At 50.3% G+C, this 15,147-nt stretch overlaps 1 protein-coding gene across 1 annotated transcript in view; it reads left to right on the forward strand.

The window, feature by feature from the left end:
* LOC119108065 (gamma-aminobutyric acid receptor alpha-like) overlaps positions 1–14,041 on the forward strand; it is a 46,026-nt gene extending 31,985 nt beyond the window's left edge. The window contains exons 5-11 of the mRNA XM_037231648.1: positions 251–474; positions 5,122–5,204; positions 6,896–7,033; positions 9,891–10,043; positions 10,611–10,744; positions 12,154–12,396; positions 13,908–14,041. Of these exons, the coding sequence (XP_037087543.1) occupies positions 251–474; positions 5,122–5,204; positions 6,896–7,033; positions 9,891–10,043; positions 10,611–10,744; positions 12,154–12,396; positions 13,908–14,039 (1,107 nt within the window). The 3' untranslated portion in view covers positions 14,040–14,041. The remainder of the gene's footprint in view (positions 1–250; positions 475–5,121; positions 5,205–6,895; positions 7,034–9,890; positions 10,044–10,610; positions 10,745–12,153; positions 12,397–13,907) is intronic.
* The last annotated feature ends 1,106 nt before the right edge of the window (positions 14,042–15,147 follow it).

Consider the following 15,147-nt stretch of genomic DNA (forward strand, 5'->3'; position numbering starts at 1 on the left):
AGAAGATCCTGCCCGTCCGTCTGTCCCCAGACCGGCCCGATACTGGTACGAGGACGCGGGGCCGTTTTGGACAACCTGTGGACGGTGCCCGTTGCTGGCGAGCTGCACTGTGCTAGCGTTCATGGTAGTTGTTGGAAAGTAAATGGCGGCAGTTGTTCTGACGCTACTTGGGACGCGATCAACGAAGGTAGCCGCACTGCTGGTGAGCCGGACGGACTGCACCCATTTGACAGCCGGCGCTCTCTTGCAGACGTACTCGATGAATTGCTTCTTCCGTCAGTCGTGGGTGGACAGACGCCTGGCTTTCGACGGCGTCGGTCTGGACGTGCTCAGTCTGAGCGTGTCCACACTGGAGCGCATCTGGAGGCCGGACACGTTCTTCTTCAACGGCCGGCGCAGTCAGCTACACAAGATCACCACGCCCAACAAGTTCGTGCGGCTCTACGGCACCGGACGGGTCCTCTACTCCTCCAGGTGAGCCGGGTGCACGCCACTGGCCTGCCGTCAACACCCGGGCGATGCGGACAAACTGTGCGCGTCGCTGACGGGCGACACGCCGCAACGTCGAGATCAACATGCCTGCAATTACAGAATCAGCATCCGTTACGGCTTCTGTGGCGAAGGCGGTAACGCCCCGGGCGCCAAATTTAAGGGTCGTGCGTTGAAACCTGAGCGGACCAGGAATTGTTTTGTCTGGTCTCTATAGGCTATTTTGCACTGATTGCTAACGGCCTTTTCACTTTGTCAGTGAAAAACAGCATCAAATTCCCTAAGAGTTTTTGCGTAAAAATTATGTAGACATGCTATCCTTTCAACACGACATGACTTGACATAATATGGCCTGTGGGTGGGCATGTGAGTCATGCCAATGGCATCGCAAATTATGAATTGAGACTTTTTTGAACCGGGCATAATTATTCTGTTGCTAACCCCGTTATGAATCGAATGCAATGTATTGATCACGATCTTTGGAAGTGATGGTTGAGTGGAACACGTTGAACAAACAACGTCACAAATTATTGAACTCTAACCTTAATGTGTAGTAACCACTTCTGGCTTTTAAAGGGGTCAATTTTGAAGGAAATAAGCATCCTCTCGACGCTGTCAGACCACCAGCGGAAAAGCCAAAGACATAATCTGGACACACTTCTAGCAACCTAGCAGACGCGTGAGGCCAAAGACGACTATGTATGCAGGGCTTCCATACCCACGATGTTTGCTGACATTGGTGACTTTGCGGATAAAGAACGTGGGACATTGGGACTGTCAGAGCGAGAGTGACCACGTCGGAAGGCTGACCTCATTCAGAAAGGGAGGGGACGCCACTCGGAGGAGCTCCTCGTTATAGAGGGACGGTGCCCACTAATACTTTATGGAAGGTGCGAATCGTAGTCGTCACAGGTTTCTCGCAAAGACGCTTGCAAAGATGTCGCACTCGGCGAAGACGGCATAAAATCCCTCCAGGGAGTACGCTGCGTGGTTGGTATTGGGGGAGGGCAGGCTCTCCTTAGGGGCAAGACCTGGGCGATACTAAGTATGAGGGCCTCCTGCATTGGCCGAAAAGACGTTTAGATATACGCTTTTACCCCTCACCCAAATGAAACCGAACATCTCGTGTAAAAGAGCCTGACGTACCGAGATGAGGAGGAATGAGCATCACGAACACGTGTCCGAGGTTCCTATAATCCTGACGTTGGAAGTATATTAGGCGACAGTATTCCACCCCGACCTCGATATCATTATGTTCCCAGCTCAACCTCACCCGAGCAATGAAGCACCTGTGTGTCTCACACGGAATTGGCCAGGCTCACACTTTTATATGGTCTGGAAGGAGCGCGGGGTGCAGCACATTACTGAGCGCAGTCTTCTTTGCAAGGCGGCCAGGCTGTCTGAACAAATGACGGCATTCCTGGCATCAAATGAAAAGTGAGTGTCGTAAAACTACTTACAGTAACACTTCAAGACACCAGAGCTCTTACAAGAGGTTTCAGAAAATGTTTCAGAAGTTGCCGAATGTTGCAAGAGCAGTTGACTGCTTAACTAATCAAGATAACGCTCAAAACCATCTTCGAGGCTCTTGCTAGGCATTAAAGACCCTGAAGGTGATTTTTCCGAATTGTTGCAATACGTTACAGAAGGCTGCAAGAGTGATATACAGCAAAACGAAGTGATGTACAGCAAAGAGCTCTAGGACCGCTTCTTTTATCTTCGCCAGTTCCGAAGGTCCCAAACCAGGAATTTTCGAAAGTATTGCATGATTACGCGGGAACTGCAAACAGTGCGCGCTCACCCCGCTGCAACGCTACATTTACTACTACTTTCGGTCTTGTACTGCTTGTATAAATCACTGCTCATGTTGCTAAACATATCAGTTAAGCAGCTGCACATCAATGACCAATAATTACAAACGTATAACCACCATTCGGGTGCATGCGATATATTTGAGAAAGGTGGTCCTCACTGGGCAAGTGAACTGTGGAATCATGCTATATATATCGATTCCCTAACTTGCTTAGTTGAGTTGATCTCAAACGTGAAGTGTGATTTAACGTTGTTGTGTGAAGTGTACCCAGAAACATAGGCAGGGTAGGTTTGCCTGTGTGCTGTGTGGTGATGTGTGAGTGGGTGTCGGGTCTGTGTGTCCTTGTGTGTGTGTATGTATGTTACAGATGTACATAAATTCGATTCCCTGCTAACTTCGTAGTTACTCAGTCTGCACTGTGATCCCAAACATTGCAGTGAGTCGGGCACATCTGACTAAACGGAATCTGCCTCACACTCGAACTAGCTCGACTCAAGCTAAGTCACCCCGAGAAGCAAGTTCGTGATTGACGAACCCCTCCCCTCTCTCTCTCTCTCTCCTCTCTCTCCTCTCTCTGCTCTCTCTCTCTCGTCTCCTCTCTCTCCTCTCTCTCTCTCTCTCTCTCTCTCTCTCCTCTCCTCCTTCTCCCTCTTCTCTCCTCTCTCATCGCTCTATCCCCCTCTATCCTCTCAATACCACCATCTCCCCATCATGAGACGCTTCGCTGCGTCGTGGGTCATGCATGGTGTACCAAACGTTGAATTTCGTCCGCTATTCTCATGTCCCGTGCTGTCCAAAACTTAACGATCGCCCAACCATATTGGGAACGCGAGATGGCGAATGAGATGGCAAAGGTCAAGTGCACGTGTGAATCTACTTTCTGCGAGCAAAAAGCGACTGAGGGGGGCTAAATCGGGATACGCGGCAAGACTGATGGTGATGATGATGATGATGATGATGCTACATATGATGATTTGTTTTTAGTTTGTGCCAATTTACAAACAGCATCGGAAGGAAATTTACTGAGCGTCAGGCGCATCCATTTGTATTCATAAAGTCGGTGGACTGACATGTATTTACCGTTTCCCTATTGTGGCCAGAGTATCGTGCAAAAAGCCAAGATCTTCGGTGCACGTCGGTCACACTAAGCTTAACCATACATGTACCTGTCTGCTTTCCATGTCCTGATCTTTTGGGGTCAGCCCACAGCACCCCATGTTTGTGAATGTGTTCGGAAAGGTAAGACTAGTATCTCTCCAATTTATAACTAATGGTTGCTTACTAGTCTCTCAGTGTTCATGATCAGTAATCATTCTTATAATCACTAGGTCAATTGTTCTACACATAGGCACACCTATGGGTGGGAAGGATAGCTGTAAGATATGTTCGTAAGTTGCTGCCGGTACGCGCTCCTACACCGTGTCATTGGTCTTACATCCTCATCTGCCATATTTGCTGAGATCAGATATCAATGCCTAGAAACTCTCCAAAACGGGACTCCGTGTTCCCGGACGAAACCACATGACAGCAGCATACATCGAGTCATACTTTTGACAATGCGATCGCCGCATCAAACTATTCATTTTCGATTTCCTGCGACGTCTGATAGTCAAGATCTCAACCCAGGTTAGACCCGTTTTCTTCAACGTTTTCGCAGTAGCACATACCTCAGCCGCGTTATTCGAATGAGGGAAGTTAAATTACGGTGAAATTGCTGCGTTGCAGGAGGAAAACCCTTCTGTTACTATAGCGTGCACACAAATACCGAAAAATTTGAATACCGCAACTTCTAGAACTGTACTTTAGAGTGTAGTTTCCTTTTTCAGTTTCAATTTCCCTAATATGAAAGGGCAGTGGGCAAATCTAGAGAAAAACGCGCTTTTCCTACATTTTGGAGCAGGCTTATCCATTTGCTCCGTTCAGCCTTCAAGCTTATTTTCCGTAACTACATCTCTGGTCGCACTCTTTCTGCTGGAACCTCATAAATCTACGATAAATTGTCGCCAACGTATTATCTTCTAGAAAGCGTCATGGCATGATGGCATGATGGCATGGAGACGGGCCTGGCCCCTCGAGTTGATAGTTTCCCCATAGTTAAAGTAAGGCAAGCTCGGACTGCAGTCTTGCTCGTAACCAAGTGTCGAACACGGTTACAAGACTTGAGCAGACCTATTTTATCGTGGTGGTTGCCCTCTTTTACTCTTTCTATGTTTGCGTTGTATAATCTCCTCAGCAAGGAGTTCGGCGACTTGTATATGTCATCTTTAACCTGGGTGCAGCGTGGTAAGCCATGGATTTGAGTGGCGGGGGATACAGGAGAGACGGCGCTCCTGGTGACGTGTTCATTGGTGGCGGATGCGTCGGAAAGAGGGCAATGGGAAGTTGAATGTCACTGACAACCATGGGTGCAGGGGTGGGCTAATCCTCCAGCCGCCTGGAAATTTGATACCGTCACTTTAAGATTAGATTGAAATTAGCCCAAAGGTCTACGACCCCCCCCCCCCCCCACACCACTCGCCCACATACACGCACACACTCCAGTGAGCTCCTATTGTTCCCTGCCGGCGATTCGCTGTTATCATTGTAGAGTTCGTGTGAGCTGAATACGGAAAAGAACTAGCACAACTAATCCATGGTTGAGGTGCTGCACACATGATGTTTGTCTTCTGATAGTTAACATGTGCTGTCATTGTTTTAAAGTACGGGCCGTCCAGCTGTGTGTGCGAAGAGCGTTGAAGGGGTGCTGAAACCTTTGATCGAGGGGCCGAGAAGTCTACCACAGCGCCCAGCTCCGGTTAGTGCGAGTGACGTTGTTGCAGGATGACCATCCAAGCCAGCTGTCCGATGAGCCTCCACGACTTCCCCATGGACACGCAGCACTGTCCGCTGCTCTTCGGCAGTTGTGAGTACGGAGTGACGTCACACGTAGCGCTGTCCGCTGCCCTTCGGCAGCTATGGGCACCGAGTGACGTCACACGCAGCACTGTCCGCTGCTCTTCGGCAGCTGTGAGTAAGGAGTCACGTCACACGCATCGCGATCCGCTGGTCTTCAGGCAGATGTGAGTAAGGAGTGCACGTCACACGCAGTACTGTCCGATGCTTTTCGGACAGCTGTGAGTACCGAGTGACGTCACACGCAGCACTGTCCGCTGCTCTTCGGCAGGTGTGAGTAGGGAATGACGTCACACGCAGCACCGTCCGCTGTTTTTCGGCAGCTGTGAGTAAGGAGTGACGTCACACGCAGTACTGCCTGCTGTTTTTCGGCAGCTGTGAGTACCGAGTGACGTCACGCGCAGCACTGTCCGCTGCTCTTCGTCGGCTGTGAGTACCGAGTGAAGTCACACGCAGCACTGTCCGCTGCTCTTCGGCGGCTGTGAGTATCGGAGTGACGTCCCCACAAGCGGAGGCGTGCAGCATACGTCATTGGGCACGGCTCAACGCCATCTGAGCGCTGCGCAATAACAGCACTACAGACTACAGTCCGGACTCCGGAGCATGCTGAGGTTCAGTTCACCCTTGTTTTCTCTCGCCTACGGAGTTCGAAGGTATGGATATATATGTAACGGCATTGTCAGTAAGCACGCTTCCGCAATGTCAAAAGGCTGTTTGAGTGTCGCGTTTAAGTTGAAAGGAAAAGCATATTAAAGATGAGTATGAGGCAACACGTCCAAGGGAATGAACAAGAACAAGAACAAATGCACTTAAGCACGCACACGCACACGCTTCAAGACTTAAAGCCGTTGCACATGGAAAAAAGCATCCATCGACAAGTTCGTCAATTATGTGGGCAGGGAGTTGTACAGAAGCACGATGTCGCACCAAATGCGTGACCTGCCTGGCTCGGTCCTCAAGTGACATTCTGGATCAGTTTCTTGGCGAGTGTGAAGAGGGCGGAGTTCCAAGGTGGTCTGGATTGAAAGACGGGATCCTGTGGCTCACCAGTACTGCGAATTTTGTGGATAAAAGGTTAGGAAATGCAGGTCGTGCAGATGGCGGTTACCTGTCCAAACTGATATTTGACTAGTTTCCAACAGCGGTGTAGTATTTATTTGGACTGCAATACAGAACTTGTGTTTGCACGGCTACTGTGATGTCGTTCGGAACGTTAGGCGTAATTTTTTGTACGAAGGGCCACTAAACACTTGCTTAAGGCAAGCCTTCAAATCTAATCCATTGGGGGCGGAACGGCCCTGCATCACACGGACATCACAGCTGTTTTCTGAGAAAACGTCAGGAATCAGATGTTTATTTGCAATGTTTCATGATGGGTGCACTGGGGTTTGTTGTTATTGTAGAAGAAGGCGAGGAAGAATGTCACAAAAGCAAGCATGGTCAACCTGGTTCAGTCAAGCGTAAGTCTCGCTGTCTTTTAATTCTGTAACGCATATGATATGTGAACACTCAAGCTCTTTACAGGGGCAAATTTTGGAAGAAAAAATGTCCGCATGAATAATGTGAGATATTGTATGGCTTGTACTATGCTTCTTCTATTTTGCGTAGCAATCATTTTACATTTCGAAGAAGACACTAATGAATTTGCAGTTGTTTTTTAGGGTTAGCTGTCGCAAAGGCATCACTTTAAATACGTTTCAGTCGGCTACTTCGAGAGTGACGTGATGTACAGGTGGACGCGGAACAGAGAAAAGGTGGAGATATCACAGGACATGAAGCTGTCTCAGTTCGACCTGGTGCGAACACCAGTCGGCCAGCGAACGGAGCGGAGTCATCGGGGTGAGTTCTGCATAACGCGCACCGGCACCTCCGAGTCAACGGTAGTGGCTCCCATCAGGCAAGACGACAGCTAGCTGAGGGGCCTTGGTGCGGCGTCATCGTCTTCTATACCGTAAGGAGGCTTTGCAAGGACGCATTATTAAGTGCAGACACTTGGCCTCGACATTGAGTTTGCTATAGTTTATTTGAGGATCCTAATTTTAATGACTCTCGCCGTCATACACTACCAAAGATTACAATGACTATTATGACCTGCGCTGCGGAGATTTTAAAGATCTTATCAGTCCATCAGACTTTCAAACACACATTGTCAATCTTCAGATGCAGACTCCGCCTTCCTGAGAGCTGCTTCTGATCAGCACGCGCTGTGGCTTGTGTCGCTGATCCCCCCCCCCCCCCCCCCCCCCGAGCAACCGACGTTTGCGGCCCGGGCACGCCCGTGGTGAGGTCCCATCACGCCAACTAGGCACAAGATATTCCCGTCCCTCGTCAAGTCCAGACAGCCGTGTGGTGAGGTCCCACCCCGCTGACTAGACACGAGACAGTCCCGTCCCTCGTCATGTCCAGACAGCCGTGTGGTGAGGTCCCACCCTGCCGACTAGACACAAGACAGTTCCGTCCCTCGTCATGTCCAGACAGCCGTGTGGTGAGGTCCCACCCTGCCGACTAGACACAAGACAGTCCCGTCCCTCGTCATGTCCAGACAGCCGTGTGGTGAGGTCCCACCCTGCCGACTAGACACAGGACAGTCCCGTCCCTTGTCATGTCCAGACAGCCGTGTGGTGAGGTCCCACCCTGCCGACTATGCACAAGACAGTCCCGTCCCTTGTCATGTCCAGACAGCCGTGTGGTGAGGTCCCACCCTGCCGACTAGACACGAGACAGTCCCGTCCCTCGTCATGTCCAGGCAGTCGGTCCCGTATGTGTGCGAGTGTGCCAACAACCAGTGTGCGTGCAGCCGGTGTGCAGATAGGCAGGGCGTGACGCGTCACCTCTGATGCCTATATGGCGTGATTTTCATTTATATTGCTTCGAACAGAGGCACATTTCCGCTCTAAAGCCGAGGGTCAAGTGTCCTTGTCATGAGAGGACGCAGGGAATATCTGGCCGAGGCAGGTGCGAATATTAGTAATCGCGTCAACGATTACCAGAAAGACGCAGGACACGCTCAGCTGGCGGCGTGGCCTGGTGACACGGTGCGTCCGGCAGCTGTCGCACCGGGACTGTCGGCCACTCTGGGGATAGCCGGTCACTTCCGTGACAGCCGGTCGCTCCCCGGAACAGCCGGTTACTCCTGGACAGCCGGTCACTCTGGGGATAGCCGGTTTCTCCTGGACAGCCGGTCGCTCTGGAGACAGCCGGTCACTCCTGGACAGCCGGTCACTCCTGGACAGCCGGTCACTCCTGGACAGCCGGTCACTCGGGGGACAGCCGGACACCTCTGGAAGCCGGTCAATCCTGGACATCGGTCACTCTGGGAACAGCGGTGCATCGGGGACAGCCGTTCCTCCTGGACACGGTCACTCTGGGTAACCGGTCACTCCTGGACATCTGGTCACTCTGGGGACAGCCGGTCACTCCTGGACAGCCGGTCACTCGGGGGACAGCCGTCACTCCTGGACAGCCGGTCACTGGGGATAGACCGCTTCACTCTGACAGCCGGTCAATTCTGGGGACAGCGGTCACTTCCTGGAAGACGGTCACATCTGGGTGATAGCCGATCACTCCTGGACAGCCGGTCACTCGGGGGACAGCCGGTCACTCCCCGGACAGCCGGCCATTCTCCAAATCAGGCTAGCCAGATATCAAAGAGCTTTCGCGCAGGAGAAAGCGCCGTTTGGCGACGCATGTGTGGACGCCCCGAGCCACCTGTATCCGACATTTACGGCTCGTCACTCGCCTTATCGCCTTCGAAGATAACTGCGGTGATTCGCCTCCTGTGCGCATGTCTTTTGCATGGCTCGTTATTAATTGTGCTTCCTCGACTTCTACCGCACTTCCCCTTGTCTTGGTGCTCGTCCTGTCCCTGTTTCAGTGACTGCAACTTTGGTGGTCACATTGAGCTAAGGTCTCGCGCCACTCCTACGAGAGCAAAAACTGTTTATGGCAGGAGTTGTTTGTTGTCTGAGTGAAAGACAGCGAATATGTATACGATTCATTACACATTTCTTATGTCTAAGAGCCGTGAAAAACATTTAAGACATTCAAAGAACTAGATGAAAAAGGAAAACAACTTGTGCTAAATTGTCATGAACCAGTTCCTATCCTTTGTATTCGTCAGGAATAATCGTCAGGGCAACTTGTTAAGCGTGGCTGCTTTAAATTTTCGAAAGACCATTTCCAAGGAAAACAGCTGTATTAGACACTCACAAATGTTCAACTTCATAGAAGCTTCACGTTATTGCCATTGTTTAAAGCGCATTATGTGTATATGTATATATTTATATATGTGTGTGTATATGTGCATATATGTATATGTGTATATATATATATATATATATATATATATAAACGTTCTGGTAATACATATATATATATATATATATACATATATATACATATATATATATATATATATATATATATATATATATCAAACAGCACCTTTTAAGGCTGTTTGTGGAGAAATCGCGCCACGCTGCATGGGAGTCCAAGGGCAACACCGATCTTGGAACGAATTGCACAACATGCGTCCCGTGATTACGCGATGCCTAAGAAGTTGCCGGCCGTGTCTGAGCAGGGGTGGGGGAGGGGGCTGGTTGCAGGGATTCCGCGATAACACGACGCCCGAGAGCCTCTCTGCCGCGCCTGAGCGCGCGGCTGATGTCCCTGCCTCAACTGTCTGCCTCGTTCGCAGGCAACTTCTCGACTCTATGGGCCAGCTTTCACCTGCGGCGGCACATGGGCAACTTCATGATCCAGGTGTACGGACCGTGCGTGCTGCTGGTGGTGCTCTCCTGGGTGTCGTTCTGGCTGAACCGGGAGGCCACCTCCGACCGCATATCGCTCGGTCAGTGCACTGCTGCAGGTGCAGGCGGTGCCTCTGGCTGGATGGGCACCAGTTATCAGGAGAAGTCGCCAGCAATCAAATATTCTCTGATGTTCCGATTTCTTTGAGAAATTTGTGTTTCAAATGGGCCGTGACGTTGAAGGTGTGCGTAGCTTTCGTTGAGATTTATTGGTATTGCTTTCGGTGAGTTTTTAACTTCACTGAATTATTTAGTCTGCCTTGTCCTCCACGTTTCAGTCCCGCAAGGCTGAAGTCAAATCACTCGAAACTTCCTACATGAACTTGAAAAGGCAGCAAACATTTGCCTGTTTTCCAGAAATGCATTGCTTCCTACCAATGTATTTTGTGAAGCTCCGCGACTGGCTACATCGACCAGCCCGTGGTGTATCAATCCCTACGGCGAATAAGCCGATGTAGTCTCCCCAGTGTGATGACGAGATCCCGACACGGCAGGCGGCCATCATTACTGCGATGCCCTTCTGACGTGCCTGACCGCTGGTAACGCTGGCAGGCTCTGCCGCCTGGCACGACTGCTCAGGCTGTTCCACCGAGTCACTGACGTTTCAGGCGTGACTACGGTGCTCACCATGACTTTTCTGGGACTGGAGGCACGAACGGACCTTCCAAAGGTGCCATACTCAACAGCGCTAGATCTGTTCCTTTGGATATCATACGGGTTCATATTTGCCAGCATAATACAGGTGAGCCATCTCTAACACGCGCTTGGGCGAGGGTCAGTTTGACCCCCAAAGACTTTTCCAGAATAATTCCCTGCAACGCGTGGCAACGCCGGATCAAACTTTGCATGGTTGTAGGCCTATGAATAGGAAATCATTTGGGATGCGAAATAGATGTACCTTGTAAGCTCGCTGATCTATGGCAGGTCAAAGCCAGGCCGTGGCTGTCAGCGAAGGCCATTTCGAGGGAATCGCTCAATCTTTTGCGACAACTGAGTGTTAGACGAAGCCATACATTTCCGAGATAGTTTCTTTGACAATCAGGCGATTTAGGTGAGGATTAAAACAACTTGAATTGACCTTGGGTTGGTATGAAGGTCAGACCTAGGCCAAAAGCAGCCTGCTTTTTTACTTGCGGGATTGTCTTTAGAAGTAGTTTCTGATGCATATTTTGAATTTTGGATAATAGGGACCGAAACAGACATCTTTCATGGACTTCTTCAAGGTCAGAATTGGTCACTGATTAAAATGACATAGATGAACGTTTGTTTTAGGAATATGCTGCCTATCGTAATCCCTGGCGCGTATTGAAATCTAAAAATCAAAACAACCTCGTTCGTTTCTAGTCATTGTGACCTTTTAAAGGTCAAACAAGGTCACTAACCTGAAATAAGCATCAGTGACCTTTTGCTTAGGACAGTTATCTAGGCTCATTGTGATTGGACGAGGAGTTATGGGAGCGCTTTGGGCACCAATCAGGAGTTTTCCCTTCTTCGACCCATTTGACCCAAAGGCCATGTCCTGGGCGCTCAAATTTTGACACAAGTGAGTTCATGAACAGCCAACCCACCGTATCGATTCGGTGTTTCTAGCTCTCTTAGGTTTTTGGATAGCACGGGCTCAAATTGACCTACATCCCCAAGCATGAAGCATTCAACCGGCCACCCGGGAACGTGTTGAACATTATATTTGTATACTTGTAAGTGTGCAATAGAGTGTTTGGATTTCATGGACTGGACATTTTTAGCTTATCTGCTCGGAGAAATGCGCGTAAACATATTTGGCGATCTCATTAGTTCTGGTTCCAAGTTTTGTTAGGGAATTGGAAGTTCGCGTATTCCGGAGACAGTTGTGGATGCTTTTCTTCTGGTAGCTCACATCCAAAAGTGTACCCTTTGAGCAAGTTTTGCGTGCTGGCTGTGCAGCAGTCGGCTAGTCTGTGCTTCATGTCATGAAGGAGATTTGTTCGACATCAGGCTACTACCAGTCAGCATCTGTTCAGAGGCTGCTACTAGCACTGCACAACGTCTCACACTTGCTGAATGCATCGTCATTGATTCCCCGGCCACATGGGATCACAGCGCCTACCGCGCTAGAAGCCAGCGGTTCTTGAGCTGGCCACGACCCGTCATGTTCCGCTCCATGTTCCGCAGTTCGCGTTCGTCCACTTCTTCACCAAGTACGGCTATGGGGAGGTGTACTTCCCGCCGCCGGACTCTGACCCGGGTGACTCGAGCGAATCCGACCCGGCGAGCGCCGAGTCGGCGACGCCGCGTCACCAGGGGATCACCGACAGCGCGGCACCACGTCACCAGGTGACGCCCAACACGGCGGCGCCACATAAGTCGGTGGCCGTCAGACAGGTGTGGAACAACGGCCCGCCACGCAACGGCAATGTGTGATACCAAACACAACATCATAGACTTTTGTTTAATTTTACCTTATGTATTTTGTAGACCTTATTTTGCTAGACAAGCCCATTACCAAGCCCTGTATGGTTGACCTCATTCATGTCATCGCCCAGAACAAGCCAGTCGACTGAGATGCGCGTCAGGATTTAAGGGTGTATCCCACCTTTTTGTCGTTAGTAGTTAATGGATGCATCAAATGAATGCCATTTGAACAGAAATACCAGTTTTTTCAATCCTTCTGGATAGTTCAGAATTTCTATTTGAAGTAGCCGGCTCTACGGGAGAAATCTTAGTTGACTCCTTGCTCACCACTATGAAAGTAATACATTTTATTTGCCTCGCTTTTTCCAATGCGTGTGTTCTGTAATGTTTGGAACACGCTAATATGTCAAAATGTTCGTTTAATAAACACTATGAAAACTTGAGACGCATGTTCAGGCAAAAATAAAAATGTGAACATGAAACATCTGTCCCGCGAATTCAACGAAACGTTATACTACGGCTTTGATTTCTCCCCAATGGTGTTTTCCATAGTGGCTCTTTTCGAGGCGCGCTTCTAACTTGAGAACGGGAGCATCACATGACCCGTGTGATGCACTGCTTCAAACTTCAGTCAGTACGTTTTTCGATAACTGGCCTTTGCCCGCTGGGCCAATCACAAACACTTCTTTGCACCAGTGGGGGTGCGCACAGTAGTGTCATGACGACGATGGTTGCGACTACAGGAAAGAATGGTAGCGCCGTTACGAAACGCTGACGGTGTAATTTGAACTGGAAAATAATTGAAATCGATATCACTGCTATGATCTTGAGGGTGCTGGAGTGGCGCTACCAGTGCTGTCATTAGACATGACTGGTCCTAAACTCCTCTAGAGTTTGCTTTCGAAATATTTCCCAAGAGTGCATAATTTCCATAATTATTTCCATGTAATTTCCATAATTTGACGGCAGCATCGGTGACGGACGTTCAACCTGGGCTGACCTGGGCATCGCCGGGCATGGACAGCCAATGCGACAGCAATTGTGTGACGTGTGTATGTGTGTGTGCATGTCGCATGTCACGGATGCTCGGTCAGAAAAGACGCCACGAATTACTCTTCGTGGTGATGCCGGGCTCCTGTCATTGGGAAACGGCGTGATTCATAGTCGCACACACTTTTCTTCTTATGAGCACGAGAACTTGTTTCCTCTCGTCTCATCCGCTGTGAACGCTTGGCGGGGAGCCATTCACTGGATCACACTAATCTGCTCCGGCAGGCACGAGGGGCGGCGTGTTGTAACGGGCTGTGAATATTGTTCAGATCTCACCGTGCCAAACCGGCCTCGTTCGGCCCGGCTCAGAGCTGACTCGGCGGACCAGCCCGCCCATCTACATCGAGCTCCGCCTGCCAGTCGGTGGGCCGGCCACGACCGTGGCGCCGCCCCGCAGCCGCCGGTGGAAGCTGGCCCGGCGACGACGGCAGCGTCCCCTGGCGCCGGGCGCCATGCTGACACAGTTTAACTCCGTGTCGCTGATCGACCGGGGCAGTCGGCTACTGTTTCCCGCCGCGTTCCTGGCTGCCAACGTGGCCTACTGGTACTCGTACCTGAGCCGGAGCGAGCACATCCGGCTCGTGCACGGCGTGTGAGGCCCGATGCCCTTGCATGCGATCCCCCCCCCCCCCCCCCAATGTAACTAGCAACCTGGCCAACCGAGCCCCTTGCAGGCGCCATACTGTTGGATGCACTTAACCGTGCCTCGTACCTTTGCACAGTTATACTGCACAGTTGATGTCACAGAGGCAAAAGATACAATCGGGTGACAGGGAGTCCATCACGTGGCCTCCTTGGTTTGAATATAACCTATGACAATCGCCACCACCACCCAAACACCGCACGTAGTACGTTGGTTGAACTTGAGCGTTTCACTCAATGTGATCTTCAGTGGTACTGCCAAACCGGAACAAGCGAGGGTGTTCATTTTCATTGGGGTAATGCATATATTCGTTTTGATTGAGTACATTTTCCTGATCGATCGTAGTTAACACCGTGGCTTGAATAAATGTGTCGCGACAGCCCGGTCTCTGTGCACTGCACCGGTTCTGGTCTCAACGTCAACAACCCAGCAGCAGGAAATCGTTTTGCTGCCAGCACTAATACGTGCAAAGGAATAGCTGGAGGTGGACTCAGGATTGCGTGACGTAGAGAACATCGGACTTTTCGAGCTCTCCAATACATCCGATGAGCCCCCAATGTTCGAGATTTGGTGGGCCCGCTAACTAAAATTGTAATTTCTTGTCATATGTAAGCCGCAAAACCACACATGTTAGTACATTAGGAGCCATGTTGTTTGGTTATTTCCCGACATTTAGTGCAGGTTCAGGTTCTACTGAATGCAACACGTTTGTGGAGTCTGCCCTGCTTTGCAAGGCCGGCATTCCCTGTCCTGTGGCCCCACGCAGGTCCAAGCGGCACATCTTCGGCCGGCTTGAATCCACCTCCTCGCTTAAGTTACTGTCCAAGATTTGATTGCGTGATGGGGGGGGGGGGCACGTGAACACTGCACTTCTTAAGGCTATCGTTCTCATGCATCATCCTGCGACCAAAACGCAGACAGACGTGATAAATACCGACGGCTGTCCCTGAATCCAGGTGTAGTTAGGATTAAACCCCAAATAGGGATGGCAAACCATATCCACGGAGATGGATACTAAGGTGTTCTCCAATGCGCTTCGAACCCCATTGGCTCTCAAACGC

The sequence above is a fragment of the Pollicipes pollicipes genome, unplaced genomic scaffold (genome assembly GCF_011947565.3).
Source record: "Pollicipes pollicipes isolate AB1234 unplaced genomic scaffold, Ppol_2.1 Scaffold_2555;HRSCAF=2994_pilon_pilon_pilon, whole genome shotgun sequence".
NCBI classification, from domain to species: Eukaryota; Metazoa; Arthropoda; class Thecostraca; order Pollicipedomorpha; family Pollicipedidae; genus Pollicipes; species Pollicipes pollicipes.